The sequence below is a fragment of the Drosophila yakuba genome, chromosome 3R (assembly GCF_016746365.2).
Source record: "Drosophila yakuba strain Tai18E2 chromosome 3R, Prin_Dyak_Tai18E2_2.1, whole genome shotgun sequence".
Lineage (NCBI taxonomy): Eukaryota > Metazoa > Arthropoda > Insecta > Diptera > Drosophilidae > Drosophila > Drosophila yakuba.
Window position 1 is genome coordinate 18235351 of NC_052530.2, and position 16329 is coordinate 18251679.

At 46.4% G+C, this 16329-nt stretch overlaps 5 protein-coding genes across 5 annotated transcripts; all 5 read left to right on the top strand.

Moving 5' to 3' along the window:
- Positions 1-706: 706 nt before the first annotated feature.
- Positions 707-3464, top strand: LOC6537344. Its single transcript, XM_002097865.3, has one exon. It carries the CDS (start codon positions 842-844, stop codon positions 3422-3424), a length of 2583 nt encoding a protein of 860 aa, XP_002097901.1. The 5' UTR covers positions 707-841; the 3' UTR covers positions 3425-3464.
- An 85-nt stretch (positions 3465-3549) lies between these two features.
- On the top strand, positions 3550-6274 carry LOC6537345. Its single transcript, XM_002097866.3, has one exon. The coding sequence runs from the start codon at positions 3700-3702 to the stop codon at positions 6241-6243; it is 2544 nt and encodes an 847-aa protein (XP_002097902.1). The 5' UTR covers positions 3550-3699; the 3' UTR covers positions 6244-6274.
- A 66-nt stretch (positions 6275-6340) lies between these two features.
- Positions 6341-6794, top strand: LOC120321754. Its single transcript, XM_039375480.2, has one exon. It carries the CDS (start codon positions 6591-6593, stop codon positions 6705-6707), a length of 117 nt encoding a protein of 38 aa, XP_039231414.1. The 5' UTR covers positions 6341-6590; the 3' UTR covers positions 6708-6794.
- Positions 6795-6944: 150 nt separating this feature from the next.
- LOC6537346 (protein lifeguard 1) lies at positions 6945-8268 on the top strand. The gene is made up of 2 exons (XM_002097867.4): positions 6945-7021; positions 7085-8268. The coding sequence occupies exon 2, from the start codon at positions 7200-7202 to the stop codon at positions 7992-7994; it is 795 nt and encodes a 264-aa protein (XP_002097903.1). The 5' UTR covers positions 6945-7021; positions 7085-7199; the 3' UTR covers positions 7995-8268.
- A 693-nt stretch (positions 8269-8961) lies between these two features.
- Positions 8962-12558, top strand: LOC6537348. The gene is made up of 3 exons (XM_002097869.4): positions 8962-9676; positions 9762-10011; positions 10076-12558. Exons 1-3 carry the CDS (start codon positions 9171-9173, stop codon positions 12461-12463), a joined length of 3144 nt encoding a protein of 1047 aa, XP_002097905.2. The 5' UTR covers positions 8962-9170; the 3' UTR covers positions 12464-12558.
- The last annotated feature ends 3771 nt before the right edge of the window (positions 12559-16329 follow it).

The window sequence follows — 16329 nt, forward strand, 5'->3', positions numbered from 1 at the left end:
TTTTCGACAAATTCCACACTTTTTCCCACTGTTTGGCACAAATGCGCTTATAAACTAGTTTTTGGGTGGAGAGGAGTCTCCAACTGGGGCGACTGAAACAGCAAGGATAACCGATTTTCGCGTCAACGTAATGCGCGAAATTTAATTAAAATTGAACTTCATTTAGATAAGCATGTGAGCTGATTTGATAAATGGGGCATTCCGCCTCTGGGGGCGTGTGAGATTTTCCCAGGAATCGCGTGTTAAGCGGCTTACGCAAGGTGTAGCGATAAATGGAAGCGGGATTTCCACGAGGGGCTGGGATTTTCCCCGACCATTGCCTCCTGTGCAGCAACAGGCGAATTTGTGACTGGGGAGTGGCCGGGGTAATTAGAAATCCATTTGGCTCCTTTTCACTGGCCCAGTCGGGCTCGAAATCCCGCAGGAGTCTTTGGTCAGACAGGAGGTCACTGGAGTTCACAGTTGGAAAAAGCTTGTGGACAGCTGCTCCCGAGAGTTCAGAACTAATGATTTGTCAGATTTTTAATTTTCAGGCAAACGGTACGTAATGAAAAGGGAATTTTCAACAATAATAATTACAAATAATTGCTCCACTTGTATGCATTCAATTAAAAGGCGACATTATTTAAAGCCTTGGTCGTTAATAAATTTCAATGTAAAAAGATTTTCTAAAAATCCAATTTTCAGAGCATAGCTTTGACTTTAGGGTCTCCCTTTTTCAATTCTAATGTGCATTACTCTCTTACACAGTTTACACACACTTTTCACTTTTACACAAATTTTGGTAGAGTTTATACGAAAGTAAGCCACGTTAAAGTTGAACGATATTGCGAGCTCTTCAATGGAAAGTGGCCAACAAGATGACGAGACAGACTTCTTGTTCGATATTGTGGTCACTAACGTGGAATTGAACAAGCCACTCAAGGAACCCGACGAATTGCAGGCGCAAGTCAAGTTCGGTGGTGTCAATGTCCCAATCACATCCAGTCGTATAAATGTGCAGGATTTCGAAGCCAACAGAGTGACCGAGTTCACAATGAGTCCATCAGTATTGCGACGGACCCTGGAGGATCAGGGAATGCAGATATCCGCCCGATACGCGGGCTCCACTTTGGGCAGTAATGTGCTGCTCTTTCCGGACACCTTTATCGATAAAATAGACCCCAAAATGAACGACCTCTATTTCGAGGCTACGATTAAGCTAATGCGCCGAGTTGACTGCGTTGGCACCATCAGCATTCGTTTAGTATTGATCGTCAAGTGCACAGATCTTGACATCATTAAGGAACCGCGAAGATCCAGTTCCCGTCGATCGTCCCGAAAATCCTCTGCAGTGGAGATCCCTCCCAAAAAGGTGCTAACCAAACAAAGTTGCCAGGGACTGGGTAAAACATTTAACCCTCAGGACGTCATGTTCGTCGTCGGTGATCCCGATCCTCTGCTCAAGATTCCATCAGAACCGTGCTCGGAACTTCCGTTTGAGGACGGGGATGTGCGACTGAATCTGGACTTACAGCGCTATAAGAGCTTGGAAAATCGACGCGTAGTTTTACCAGATGACGAACATCCCGAGGAGAACCGCTCAATTGGTCAACTCAGGCAGCTGACACTTCATTACTCAAGGATCATTGGAATGGTATCGGAGAAAATCAACCAGATGAATATGCCTTCAAGCTCGGTGGATCCCCCATCGGAAAAGAGTGCTCCGATATCAAACACACCCAAGGAGCCAGCTGAAGAGCGCAGAATACCAGTTCCTGTGAAAGATGATACCGAAAACGATGTAAGTCCCATTCGTTTTTGCCCCATTTGCTTGTGTTCCATGTCCTGGCTACCGAAATATGCCAAGTGCCCCAAATGCAATGCAACTGCTCTTCCTGTGCTCGAAGAACATCACAGCCATCAATTAACTGCGGATGAAATTGTGGAAGAGCAGCTGGTGCAGCCTAAACCACATGAAGAATCCGAAGAGATTGGCTGTGACTTGTGCCAAGACCCGATTATACAAACCAAGCCATTAAAGAAAAAGAAGAAACCTAAACTGGGTCAACCCGTTCAGGACTCTGAATCTGCGTCTGACGAGGAGTGTCCTCCATGCCGCTGCACTTGTGCCGCCGGAAAAACTTGCGCCCATTGCCGCATTCGCCGAATGTGCGAGGATGTTTACAATGGCGAGAACAAACATATACAAGAGCAGGAGGAGCACATAAAGGTGCCAAGTCCCCGCGAAGACGAGGATTTCTGTGTGATCACAAACCCCATTAATGATCGTCCCTACCTCTGCAGAGTTTTAAGCGAGCTCAAGGATCTGTATCATCTGCACGACACCAAGAAGCTGTTGAACATGCAGCAGCGCTGCGAATCGCAAACTCTACTGCCAATTGACAGTGGACCTTCCATAAGCCTTAGGCATTCCCCCAATCCCTTTGATCCCCACATTCCCGGTACTTTGAGTCGCCAGACGGCGGGGCACAAGTCCTGTTTGCCGGAGACACACTGCGTTCCTCGTCGGCACGGTTGGGATTGGCCACGTTCCTGCTTGGCCAGGAAGTACGGCTGGCGGCCGGGCGCCATTCTCCGAGCAGCTAGTCAAGTGATGCGCTTCTTCCTGATGCGCAAGACGAATCGCGGCGACCAAAGGGAACAAGATGAGCGGGAACGCTGTGGCCTGCCAATACTTAATATTTGCAAAAAGGACGGAGTGATATTTGTCACCCTTCGTGCCCTGGCCACTTCGGACATGAAACAGAGACCCATTACCTTCCGAATTGTGAAGAGCGAACTGGCGGTGGCCTTGCGTCAAATCAAGCGCGCTTTGAAGGATCACGGCTTTAGGAAGTGCACTTGCCACAAATCCCTGATGCTGTGCACCTGTCGCGATGCCTTGGAGAAGTTCGAGCTCAACAAGGCCCTGAAAACTGAGTGCCAGCGTCGAATCATGGAACCCTGTCCCGAGCACTTGGTGCTCACCGATACGAGCATCAGTGACCTCGAGTTTAACCTGGATGTTACTCCGCCAACAGGAACACGATGGCCGAGGAGTAAAGCCCTTCGGAACGTGGTGAACCATGGGACACAGACTCAAAAGAAAGGGAAGCCATCTATAGAACCCCAGTACCCAGTGCCCGATAGTAACTACTGGAGGGCCTTTGACTGCGCAGCTGGAGACCACTATATGGGCACTGCCTTCGGGGACAATCTGGAGACCGTGTTCGAGGATGGCATATTTGGATATGAGGGCGGAGGTCAGCATGGAAAAGCTCCCGGTCGGCGAGATCCAAGGGTTTGGGGAAAACGTACAGGTGCACCAATGCCAATTGGCACCGCTCCTGATCAAATCGATCCATATAGGTTCACCCGAACTGTTTGGAAGTCACTTCCAAAAAGTATTGTTCGCCAAATGCACACAAATCGCAAATTGTAGGACTCTACTGTTCATAATAAATGCTACTGTGTGTCCTAAATATCTCTTTTAATCTTTTGGGATTCCAGAACAACATTTCTTATTCGAATTTAGCTTTGAGTTTGATGCCAATTACGTTCAGTCATTTAGATTCCTACTCCTGTAAACCAAACACATACATTTCTTGCGTTTCCAGTTTATTTCCTTTTTTAATCAGCGATATTATTAGATGATATCTCAGAAGGACTGACCAAGGGTATACAAATTCTTAGGTAGCCTAAGTTTACAACCACAAAATGGCAGAATCGGTAAACTTTCTTTTCGACTTGGTCATAACCGATCTGAATATTTTTGGCGTGCCGATCGAAGAACCCATCAAACTCCTGGTGGACACCAAGGTTGCGGGAAAATCAGTGAAGGTAACCTCCAGCCGAATCAATGTCGACCAGTTTGTGGCAAACAGGGAGTTGGAGCTCGCTATGGAAACATCGGCATTGCGTCAAAGTCTGGAGGAGAAGGGGTTGGCTTTGGCGGGCATTTACCAGGGTTCAACTCTGGGCAAGGCCACTGTGAACTTCCCCGTGGAGTTTCTGGACAAGATCAGCCCCACAATGAACGATCTGCTGCACGTGGATACAGTCGATTTGGTTCGTCGAGTTGACGTAATTGGAACGGTGAGCGTGCTAATCCGCTTGACCATCAAGTGCGAGGAGCATCCAGTGCAGAAACCTTTAAGACAAAGCCTTTCCCGCACCAGTCTTTCCCGGACCAGCAAATCATCGCTGCTACAAACGAAGAAGGAGAAAAGCGAACGAGTCAGCTGTGCTAGCCAGGGCCCGACCTTCAATCCCCAGGATATCATGTTTGTCATCGGCGATCCCGATCCCTTACTCCAAATCCCATCGGAGCCGTGCTCGGAACTTCCTCCCGAAGTAGGAGATGAGCGCCTGAGTCTGGACTTGCAGCGCTACAAGAGCTTGGAAAATCGTCGTGCAATCTTCCCAGCTGATGATCCCTGTCCCAAGGAGAAACCCTCATTTATGCAGCTAAAGAGGCTCACCGAGCAGTACTCCAATATCATTGACTCGGTGACCAAGAAGATCCAACGAATGGAATCAAGCTCATTGGCTCCCACGGAGCCACCGTCCGATGCGAATGTGCCAAGTTCAGTTTCCACGCCGTGGACTCTCATTCCCACTCCCATGCAATCTGGCATCCCAGTTCCCGTAAGATCCGACTTAGTACATGGCGTGAAACCCACACGGTTCTGTCCTGTGTGCTTGTGCTCAATGTCCTGGTTGCCAAAGTATACACCATGCCCGAAATGCAATACCAAAGCAGTTCCCATTCTCCAAGGACATTGGAACAAGCCTATTACAGCCGAAGAAATTGTGGCAGAGCAGCTGGTGAGACCAACAGCACCGCCCGAAGTGGAGGACTTTTGTGAGCCAGTCTGCGAAAAGGTGCGCCGGAAGATCTGGAACGACAACGTCTGTCCACCATGCCGTTGTACATGCACAAAGGGTATAACCTGCCCCCACTGCCGCATCCGCAGGATGTGCAATGACATTTTTGCCTCCAAGAGTCCACCAAAACCGAAGCCCCGAGTACCGCAACCCCGTTCAAGTGAGGATTTCTGTGTGGTCATGGAATCTGACGACGATGATGATCTTCCCTACCTGGCGAAGGTATTTTCCGAGCTAAAGAATCTCTATCATATCCACGACACCAAGAAGCTTTCGGCCATCAAGGAACGCTGCGCCGCTCAGTCCTTATTCTCTATCCGCAGCAGGCGATCCATTAAGGAGCTGACGGAATCCCTATACCCAGGAGACAAAATCCCCCACCGGGAAAGCCATCCTCCAAAGGCGGGCCACAAGAGCTGCCTTACACAAACGAGCATTGTGTCCCGTCGCCATGGCTGGAACTGGACCAAGAGCTGCGAGGCTCGGAAAAATGGCTGGCGACCAGGAGCCATCCTGCGATCCTCCGGCCATGTCATGCGTCACTTCCTGATGCGAAGTAGAGATCAGAACATGTGCCGAAAGGTAGCGGCCGACTACGAGGCACAGCAGCGATTTGGTCATCCCGTGCTCAACATCTGCAAGCGAAATGGTGACATATACGTGACACTTCGTCCACTGCCCACTTTGGCCATGAAACAGAAGCCCATCACCTTCCGGATCGTAAAGAGTCATCTGGCCGTGGCACTGCGTCAGATCAAGCGCGCTCTAAAGGATCAGGGCTTCGAGAAGTGCTCCTGCCACCAGTCCCTGATGATGTGCACCTGTCGCGATGCCTTGGACAAGATTCACCTGAACAAGGCCCTTAAGAAGGAGTGCCAGAAGCGTTTCATAGAGCCCTGTCCCGAGCACTTGGTGCTCACCGACACGAGTGTGAGCGACGTGGAGTTCGATCTGGATGTGACTCCGCCGGCGGGAACTCGTAGACCGAGGAGGAAAGCCCTAAGGAATGTGGTGAATCATGGCACCCAGACTGCGCAGAAGCAGCCACCAGCTATAGCACCTCCATACCCAGTGACCCACAATCCCTACTACAGGGACTACGATTGTGCCGCAGGTGATCGATATATGGGCACTGCATTCGGGGACAATGTAGAAACCGTTTTCGAGGATGGAGTCTATGGGTACAGGGGTGGTGGCCAGCATGGAATGCCCGTCGTCTGGAGGCATCCAAAGGTGTGGGGCAAGAAGGTCGGTGCTCCACTCCCGATTGGAACCGCTAGAGACGCCCTCGATCCTTATCGGTTCACCAAAACTGTTTGGAAACAACTGCCGCGAAAGATAATTCGAAAAATGAGAGCAAAATCAGGGAAATAACTGTGGTCTTTTATTAAAACTTAAAATGTCAGATGCAGTGTTTCATTTCGGTGTTGCTCCTAAGAAAGTCTTTTTAAATTATACGAATTTTTTCTATAGTATTTTGTACAATTTGAGGTATTTTTGTTAAACACAAGAGACCAAATTTTTGTGAGTGTTAATGCGACGCAAGCCAACTTGTTTTCAAAATATTGCTCAAATTCTATGAATACGAGTGTTAGAATTTGATTAAATATGCTAATTATATAGCTCAGTAAAAATAGAAATTATAAACTGGTCGCAATCAAATGCAAACGGTAGTATAAAAGCGCTATGCCAACTGCCAGACTGCATTCCAAGTTCCCAAAATGAAGATCTTCGCTCTCTGTGCCTTCGTGCTCCTCATCCTGGCTGCCGTCCAGGCCAATAGTTCTCCGGAGACAAGTGCCATTTCTGGAAAGGACCTTAAGAAAACTGCTGGATAATCTATATTGGACCATTTAACCAGACGAAAGCTTCTCGAGTACTGGAATACAATCGATGTTGAATAAAAACTCTGTTTAGACAAAGCATTTGTTATACTTATTTGTATGTATATATATTCTTGATAAGTATCAACTGGCGAGTCTATATAGCCATGTTTTAACATTTAATTTTGTTGGTTTGTTGATTTGATCAAAGTGGTGTTACTGAAATGGTATATAAGCTTGGACTTGCGGGATCTAGATATCTTAGATGGTATAAATAATTATTTTATGTTTATTTCATCGATAGACGTTTCTCAAGAATGCGTTTTAAAGTAAGTTACATTGAGTCATTATAAGTATTTACAAATCGTTATACATATTTCTCAACGATTTAGAGTTTCTAAGAAGTAGATATTTTTTGTCGTTGACTCTTCTGCCATACTCTACTGAAACTGCCGATTAAAGTTTTTAAGCCAAACATTATCAGTTACTGAAAACTCCAAGGACACAATGCTGGATATTGCGCAAGAACCAGTGCAGCAGTATGGAAATCGTAGCCACCAGGCGGAGTGCATTCCCCTGGGCAGATATCCAGCATACGGTTCCGACATGGAACAGGAGGATGAAGACAAGGGCCTGGGATTCTGCAGCGCCAGCATCCGGCGGGGATTCATCCGGAAAGTGTACCTAATTCTGTTAGCACAACTGATCACCTCCCTGGTCGTCATAGTAACCCTTACGGTTGATGAGCAGGTGCGTCTGATAGTGGCAGACAGCACCTGGATCTTTTGGATGGCCATCCTAATAGTGGTCTGTTCGCTGGTGGCTCTGGGCTGTAATGAGGATCTGCGCCGTCAGACACCAGCCAACTTCATCTTCCTATCTGCCTTCACGGTAGCCGAATCCTTTTTGCTGGGCGTGGTAGCCTGTCGATATGCGCCGATGGAGATTTTCATGTCCGTGTTAATCACGGCGTCAGTTTGCCTTGGACTCACTCTATTTGCGCTACAGACGCGTTACGACTTTACCATGATGGGTGGCATCCTGGTGAGCTGCTTGATAATACTGCTCCTCTTCGGCATCGTGACCATCTTCGTGGGCGGACATATGGTTACCACCATCTATGCCTCAATGAGCGCCCTGCTCTTTTCCGTTTACTTGGTTTACGATACCCAATTGATGTTGGGAGGCAAGCATAGGTACTCCATAAGTCCCGAGGAGTACATATTCGCCGCCCTAAATATTTATATGGATGTGATAAACATATTCCACGACATCTTGCAATTAATCGGAGGATCTGATTAGTTCGATGAAATCCCAAAAATACTCGTACTATTTTACTCCACCAATTCGACGTCGAGCATTAATAAATCCAATTGTACAGCTTTAGTTATATAGTTATCAGCTTACAAACAGCATGGCAAAACCACAAACTACGCCTATAATTACAAATGTAAAAACATCTACTATTTTACATTTGGATAAAAGCCTAAGTATAGACTTTAAAATTTGTATATTTTTTATACCAGTTATAACAGTTACCATTATTAATATCAATAAACTTGCTTGCGTAAACAAATACAGAAATAGCAAAAGTGACCAGTACCAGTACCAGTTTACGAGCATCAGCGCTAATTACGAAAACTTATATCTTGAAATAAATTTCGTATACTTTGCACTCAATTCTTGGCTCAAAAATAAGAACGAGAAATGGTGAAACAGGTATCAGTTTGAGGTAAGCGGCTACGATATTAGCTATATAAGATCGGCCAGATCTTCCAAAGTGTATCAAATTTGGAAACAATGAAGTTCTTCGCTCTGTGTGCCTTTCTCCTCATTGCACTGTCTGCCGTTCTGGCGCAGGACCAGGAGGACCAGGAGAGCTACTGGAGGAACCCGGATCCGTCGGAATTAGGTGCAAAAGCTCATCCTTTTGTAACGGGTGGAGTCGAGGCGTTGGACTATCGTCTCGTGGAAGGCTATGATCAGCAATAGACTTTCTGGCTAAAAATGCATATACTAATAAAATGTTCGATTTTTCAAAAACATATTGTGATTTTAATATTTGGGGGCAGGGGAACCAAACAAACGCTTCAAAACAAGTTCGACATTTGAAGGGCTCGCCACAGACTTTGGGTTAAATACGTAACTTACGTTCAAAAAGGTTAACAAATGAAATCGAAAAACTGGAATTACTCATTATGCATTCGAAAAATTAAGAACCGAAACATGCCTTGGATTCTGTCATAAATGTTTGGTGGCCATTTTTTATTAGACACTGGTCAGAGTTGGGTTTGTTTTTATATTCAGAACACTGTGTTGCCTGTCTACCTCAGTTTTATTGTAAAGTTTAGTGTAGTAAGTCTATAAAAATACTATTTGAAAAATCTAAAGTAAAAAAATTCAATATAATTGGAACTCGAATGACTAGTTCCTCCGCAAGAGAAAGCCCAGTCAGACAGTAGAAATTTAGATATAAACATGGGACCCAAAAAGAAGTCCGTTGCTGTAGCTATTGCAGAACCTCAGCTGGAAGACAAACCACCTGAAAAGAAAGCCCCACCGAAGAAAGAGCCCCTTCCCATTTTCGTCTTCGATGTTATAGTCACCCATTTGGAGGCCAATAATACTCAGTTCACGAATCCGAAGAACCTCGAAGTCACTGCAAACTTCTTCAAAACTCCACTTGTGCTCACAAAGAGTCAGATAAATGTTAGTGATTTCAAGGCCAATGCTGGTCTCTCCTTTCAAAAGGAGCCAAAGGAGGTTCGTAAAGCTGTAAACGAGTGTGGGATAGCCTTCAGCGTGGTGTACAGCAAGAAGGTGATTGGCTCTGGACAGGCATCGTTCCCCTCCAGCATAGTGGATTCCATCGACAAGGACATGGGCGATATCCTTCACTCGGACGTCATTGACTTGGCTGCAGGCGGCGTGGTGACCGGCAAACTGGAGTTCCTTTGCCGGATGGTCGTCATGTGCATAGCAGAGTAAGTAAATCGAAATAGCCATGTTCTTTAGCATATTTTTTGCTAAGTATTACTATTTATTTTATATTTGCTAACCTCTGAGCAGTGAGCCGGAACTCGAGTGCTCGCGCAACGTGGACAGGAGCATCAATGCACAGGATATTATGTTCGTAATGGGCGAGTCACAGGTGTGTCCTAGTGCCTGTGAGCCCTGCCAAAACGATTTGGAGGAGGAGGAAGGCGACGAGCGGCTCAGACTGGACCTGGATCGATATCGCAGCCAGGGTGGTGGTATAAAGCCATACAAGATGATGACCGAGAACGGTTCTGGGATACCAGCGTGTTGCGAACTTAAGGTTACTACATTTACATTGCTAGTTTATTTGCAAATTACATTTTAGAAAATATTGTTGTATTCAGAAAATGGCAATCGAGTACGAGCGGATGATCGATTCCATTACCAAACAGACGGGCATGCCGCCACCCAAGCCTCCGTGTCGTAATCCCGACGAGGCAAACAACTTTGGCATGAACCCCTGCTGGTGTCAACCGGAACTTCCTCAGTTTCTTGAGCTGCCCGAGAAACCGGACAAGCCGTGCTTCGTTTACCTGCCCGCCACCCAAGATCACGAGCCGGACTTTTGCGAGAAGAACCTGATGCCGGTTCCCATTGCCGACTGCGATGGCCAGAAGCCGGACATCAAGCCCATCCGCTTCTGTCCAGTCTGCCTGACCAATATGTCGTGGCTGCCGAAGTTTGCGGCGTGCCCGAAGTGTGGAATCAAACCGATGCCCGTGGTGGAGGATAGGCACAAGGAGAAGAAGGTATCGGCGGACCAGATTCTGCTCGAGTACTTGGGCAAAGGACCAGCCACCGTGGATGACTACTGCACGGATCCTTGTGCGAAGGCCGATAAGGAGAGAGCCGCCGAGGATGAGTGTCCACCATGTCGCTGCAGCTGCAAGTTTGGCAAAATGTGTGCCCACTGTCGCATCCGAAAGATGTGCGCCGATATATTCAAGAGCGATCAGATACCACCCAAGTGCCCGAAAGTGGAGCCGAAGGAGTCCGAGGACTACTGTGTGGTTAACAAGAGCTCCGAGGACTGTCGACCATATCTGGCCAAAGTTTTCTCCGAGTTGCGCGATCTGTACGACATTAAGGACACCAAGAAGTTATCCGAACTGGACGAGAACTGTGATCGAGCGGTGCCCAAAACGGAGAAGACTGAGAAACCAGAGCCCAAGAAGGAGATGCTAGTGCCCAAGAAACCACCTTATATACCACCTAACAACAAGGGTCAGATCTCCAGCAGACACAAGCGATGTGTCCTTCAATCGGGATTTGTGTCCCGACGCCATGGATGGGCCTGGAGCAGCAGCTGGGAGGCCAAAAAGCTGGGCTGGCGTCCGGGTGCCATCCGCAAGCCCATCAAGAAGCTAATGAAGTTCTTCCTGGAGCAACCTGGCCGCGGGAATGCCTTCGCCAAGTGCAAGGACACGGAGACTTTGGAGCGGGAAAAGGAGCTGGCCTCGCCGGTGTTAAATATCTGCAAGAAGAACGGCGAGATCTTCATCACTCTGCGTCCCCTCACTCCCTTGGGTATGCGCCAGAAACCCATCACTTTCCGGATTGTGAAGAGCGAACTGGCAGTGGCGCTGCGTGAGATCAAGAGGAAGCTGAAGGATAAGGGATTCCGCAAGTGCACCTGTCACCAAACATTGATGATGTGCCGTTGCAGGGATGCCACCGAAAAGGTTCATCTGCAGAGGGCTCTGAACAGGGAGTGCCGACGCCATTGCATTCCGCCAGCTGGCGACCATCTGGTGCTCACAGATACCAGCGAAAGCGACATGGAGTTTGACTTTGATGTCACTCCGCCAGCTGGAACGGAGCAGCCGTGCCAGCCGCCCTTGCCGGATACCGTTAACCATGGCACCCAGACCTCCAAAAAGGACCAGATGCCGATTCCTCCAAAGTATCCCATCAAAATTCCTCCATATTACAGGGGTTTCGACTGCGCCGTGGGCGATCGTTACATGGGCACTGCATTCGGGTGGCCAGGCGAATTGGTCTTCGAGGATGGCGTCTTTGGGATGCTGGGTGGCGGACCACATGGCCCCAATCCCATGCCTTGCGGCAGACCCCGAGTGCCAGGAGCTTGGGGCGGTGGCGCAGGAATGGATGGCGGTATTGGTGGGGCAGGAGGCGGCGGATTTGTCGCAGGCTTTGGTGGAGCTGGTGGTGGTGGAGGCGGTGGCGGAGGCGCACGAGGCGCAGTCTTTGGTGGCGGAAGGCTAGGAAGAGGCGGTGGAGCCGGAGGAGCTGGTGGCGGCCCTGGTGGCTTTGGAGGCCCCGGCGGACCTGGAGGAGGACCTGGCGGTGGTGCTTGGAAGGGCTTTCCAAGCGCTGCTGTTGGAAAAGCGCAGGGCGGAGGCAAAGGAAAGGGCGAGAAAGCCGAACCTATACCAGTACGCTATCCTAAGAGATTCCTCAAGCCCGCCGAGGATGCAGCCAAGGCGGCCAAGCAGGCGCAGAAGGACGCCGTGGAGGCGAAGAAGAAGGGCATTAATATGATCAAGTATCTGCAGAAGAAGGGCACTCTCGTCCGTCCCTGGAATCCGCAGGAGGGCAAAGACAAGAGACCTAAGAGACCCAAGGGAGGATTTGTCGGAGCCGATGGCCTGAAAGACAGTGAAAGGAAGCGCAAAATGCTCCTGGCCGTTCCACCAATACCAATCACCGAGATGCCCAGGCGAGGAAAAGCACATTGTTGTGATCCCTGTCGCATGGATATTATCTACTAAATGGATATTATCTACCAATACATTCATTCCAATGTCGCAAGCAAATTCAAATGTAAGATGCCACGCATATTTTTTAATATACGTAACAAATTTTATTTGCACGCTTTCTTATGCGCCGGAATGGCAATGGCATTTCGCATTCAAGCCATTCTTTTTATATAAATAATTCATGTTTTCCGATAGCAAGATCACTGCCTGTGTGATTTTTCCGTAAATAATGTTCCATTTAATATCCAAAATGCAGGAGACGACACTTGCCTGCTAATGCTGTGAAAATCCGAAAGGCATTATCAAATTTTATGTTATGACATAAGATGCCATAAAGCCGTGCTCTCGTATATTATACATGAAATATGGCAATTTCAATTAGTTTTTAGTGCCGCCGACATACTCGTACAGACACAGACTGGGGATTAGATTTTGTAAGCCCAACAGCTTGTTTGCGTTATTATAACAGCATTTCGGACTGCCATTCCCACTCGAAATGACATCGGAATCATCGGGCTGCGTTTGTGGAGTGGAGCTGAGATTGAAAATGTTGTCTGTGCAGTTAATTAAATGGCAGGCACGCACAAGGGGGTTATGGGAAAATTTTTGGGGGGAGATAGTAGTACTCCATAGTGATTCCAGATTGGAGCCAAAGCCCCACACACACGCACACGAAATAATAGTAAATTAATGGGAAATGCTAATATATGCTAAATACGTAAGCTGATTAGCAGGAAAGGCAGCATATCCATACATCGCATTGAACAGACCAGTTTATATCTATATTGAGCTAATAAGAGCTAATAGTGTCAACGCATCTTAAATGCCGAATGCAGTTCGGAAAGTTTCGAAATTATTTCATATTTTACTATCATGACATTGATCTATAATGTCTTATTTCTTTCAGTGCTATTACTGTATATACCATTACTATATTTTCCCACTGGGACACCGAATCTCTGGGCTGAAATATTCACCCGCTAACCCAAGGGATTCAAATTGAGCCAATTTATTAAGCCTTTCGCAAAGGTTTCAAATTTACACAGGGAGTACACGAAAATTTATAATTATACATACAAATTAGACCAATTAAGTGGGGAAAGGAAAAATGCGAAAAAGTTCATTTTCAGCATGAAATGTTTTGGCACGTAAATTAGGCAAAGAAAAAGATATCTTACCTTTGCAAAAGGGAACAAATAATTGCAAAAGAAAGTGGAAGAAAGGGGTTTAAGTGCATTAGTCTCAACTGTGGGAATACTTACATATTTATTTAAAGGCAGACACCTTATTTTGTTTAAATAGAGCACATTAAAAAAGAAAAATCTTGCTATGTGATAAAGAATGCTTTATTGAATGCCAAAAAGGAAGTAGTGTTCAATTTTGAGCTCAATATAATCCTCATCAACAACTTTAAAGTAGCCAGCTTAATTTGCAACAATGTTTCGCGGCCAACATAAACCAAATAAAAAGCTTGACAAATCACGCCACAAAATAACGATTGGTCCCGGTTTTTAGCGATGGAAATATTTCATAGGCCACTTAGCAGGTGGCGGGACCGCATTTATTTTTGCCTCCGCAGATGAGCTGGGAAATATTTCGAAATTGTGACACTTTGGCAGCGAAATATGTGGGCGGTGGGAGGGGCAGATGATTATAATATTCGCAATTATGTTTTGAGAGTGGCAGAGAGTCCTGCATAATTCAGTGGAGCAGAAGGGTCGATATTTTCGGGGCAAAACCCTTGTTGAATATTTCATATAATGGGATTTTTAATTTGACGCTTTAAAGTCAACATGGCGATGGAGAGCAAAGGTAAACGCATTTTGGCACTCCATAAATCAAAAACATTCAAGTGCCGCTCGGCTGGCGAACAGTTGATACCCTGGCCCCGAGCCAAAAAGCGCACAAATATTTATTCAGGCCGTTGCCTGGATAAGGTCGTAATACTGCCACTCCTCGCAGGACTGCAGGACATCCAGGAGCCACCCTCGGTGTAACGTCATGTCGGTGGCCATTCGCTGTGGCAGCTTACATCCGTTTCCGTCAGCACAAATAAAGGTTTTATCAGACGTGGAAAACTGCGTCCAAGGAATTCCCCCGGACTCGGCCACGTTAAGAAAATGGTGTGCCATAAAACGGACCAAAGTACTGCCAAGTTGAAGACCTGTTTTTTTTTTTTTTTTTTGGAGGGGCTGTCCAAGACACTTTATCATCATTTGTCAATTAGTTGCACTACCTTTGTCAGGGGAAACGAAAGTCTAAGGAAGACTAAGGAAGTCTGGCCGCTGGGCAAGTCCATTAGCAGAGCCAAGTTATTTGCTGCATAATTCATAATAATTATGCCAGCAGATTTGTGCTGCCCCCAAAAAACTTTTCAGCTGTTCAAATTAAGCAGCCTCTTTTTGTGAATACTCGTACAATTTTTGCCGCTTAAGTTTCTCGCATTTTGCGAAACTTCCACTGTGCTCCTGGCGCTTTTTGCAATTTTCGGACCATCTGTGCGAATTTTAGATTCGTTTCCAGCAAAGGCTGCTGTCAAAGGAAGTTGGCACTGTTGGAAGCTGAAGGTGCTAGTGATGGTGATGGTGATGGTGGCCCACCGGCTGCTTCTTTAGTTGACCTGCCATAAGCTGCCATAATGCCAAAATACCAGATGTGCCGCCACTGCAAATTGGGTTTTAATGAATATTCGATTGCAGCCATTTAATTGCCACATGGAGAAGTCAAGTCGGGCGACTCGACACGCTTGCATGCCCCCAAACACGCGATTTCACATTTGCCATTCGCTGCCGCGCAACCGTTGCTCTAATTAATGCAGAAATCCGCCCTGCGACAACGCTGCGTATGAGCAACAAACAGCCAAGCGGCGACTTGACGCCGTAATCGGAGTACTCCGTGCGTTTCCAATGTTTCCCAAGTTGCTGCGTGGGTGTGGGTATGGGTGTTCATCCGGCTGCAGCACAGCAAGAAAAATAAATTCTAGTTTTCAAATGTAAATGTCCTTCAATCAAAGCTCTTTGTGTACTTCTACTAATTCTACTAGGTCGCCTTTTCACGAAACTTACTCCCGACTTTGCTGTTAAAACTGAAATATTAAATTAGGAATAACAATTATTTATTTTGAAATATTTTGTATATTATATGTTAACTCAATTGTACTAACTCAAACTATGCTCATGAATAATATATAATTTTTGCAGTGTGGTCCACATTGGGTGAGCTTGCAGCCAGACTGCCAAAATAACAAAAACAAAAAGAAACTGAAACAAACATTTTGCTACCAGCAGCTTTACGATTCCATTAAAGGCTAAAAGGAAATGTCAGCCAGAAAAAGGGCATCAACTTCAAAAGTTCTGGGGGAATTTTGGCCAGCACCCCGCACTTGCGATATTTGTGTGGCTTAGTTTGCCACAAAACTTCGTACAGCAAATTCATAAGCAAAAAAAATAAAGGAATTTTATTAAAGCAGGAAAAGAATTCTTTTGTACAATAATATTTTTCATCGTTTCGTTTTGATATCTACGGTAACTTTGGTTTATGGTACTACAATTCGGTTTGTCAGCAACTTGTGTGACCCGATAATAATAATGCTGAAAACAAAACTTTCTTGTTATGAGCTTTTCCGGACGCAATCCAAAAAGTACGCAGATCCAACGACCCCCAAGTGCAATAAAATATTTATTCATGCATGCATGTGAACCTATGCGCGGAAAATTCGCTTATTTTTGCGCAACTCAAAAACCCAAATAAAATAAAACTAAATCCCAAAAGCAATTGCTTGCACTGCTGTATCCGGAAAATTTCGCAAGTTTCAAAGAATTCCCAAAGATAGCAGGTGAGGGAAAAATACATACAATTCGTACAGCTTTTTCCACAAC

Bases quoted from the DNA above. Each gene is read 5' to 3' on its own strand.
- LOC6537346 (XM_002097867.4), top strand. From the start codon at position 7,200: ATGCTGGATATTGCGCAAGAACCAGTGCAGCAGTATGGAAATCGTAGC.
- LOC6537345 (XM_002097866.3), top strand. From the start codon at position 3,700: ATGGCAGAATCGGTAAACTTTCTTTTCGACTTGGTCATAACCGATCTG.
- LOC120321754 (XM_039375480.2), top strand. From the start codon at position 6,591: ATGAAGATCTTCGCTCTCTGTGCCTTCGTGCTCCTCATCCTGGCTGCC.
- LOC6537344 (XM_002097865.3), top strand. From the start codon at position 842: ATGGAAAGTGGCCAACAAGATGACGAGACAGACTTCTTGTTCGATATT.
- LOC6537348 (XM_002097869.4), top strand. From the start codon at position 9,171: ATGGGACCCAAAAAGAAGTCCGTTGCTGTAGCTATTGCAGAACCTCAG. The intron at 9,677-9,761 runs GTAAGTAAATCG...ACCTCTGAGCAG, and splicing joins GTCGTCATGTGCATAGCAGA to TGAGCCGGAACTCGAGTGCT. The intron at 10,012-10,075 runs GTTACTACATTT...TGTTGTATTCAG, and splicing joins CAGCGTGTTGCGAACTTAAG to AAAATGGCAATCGAGTACGA.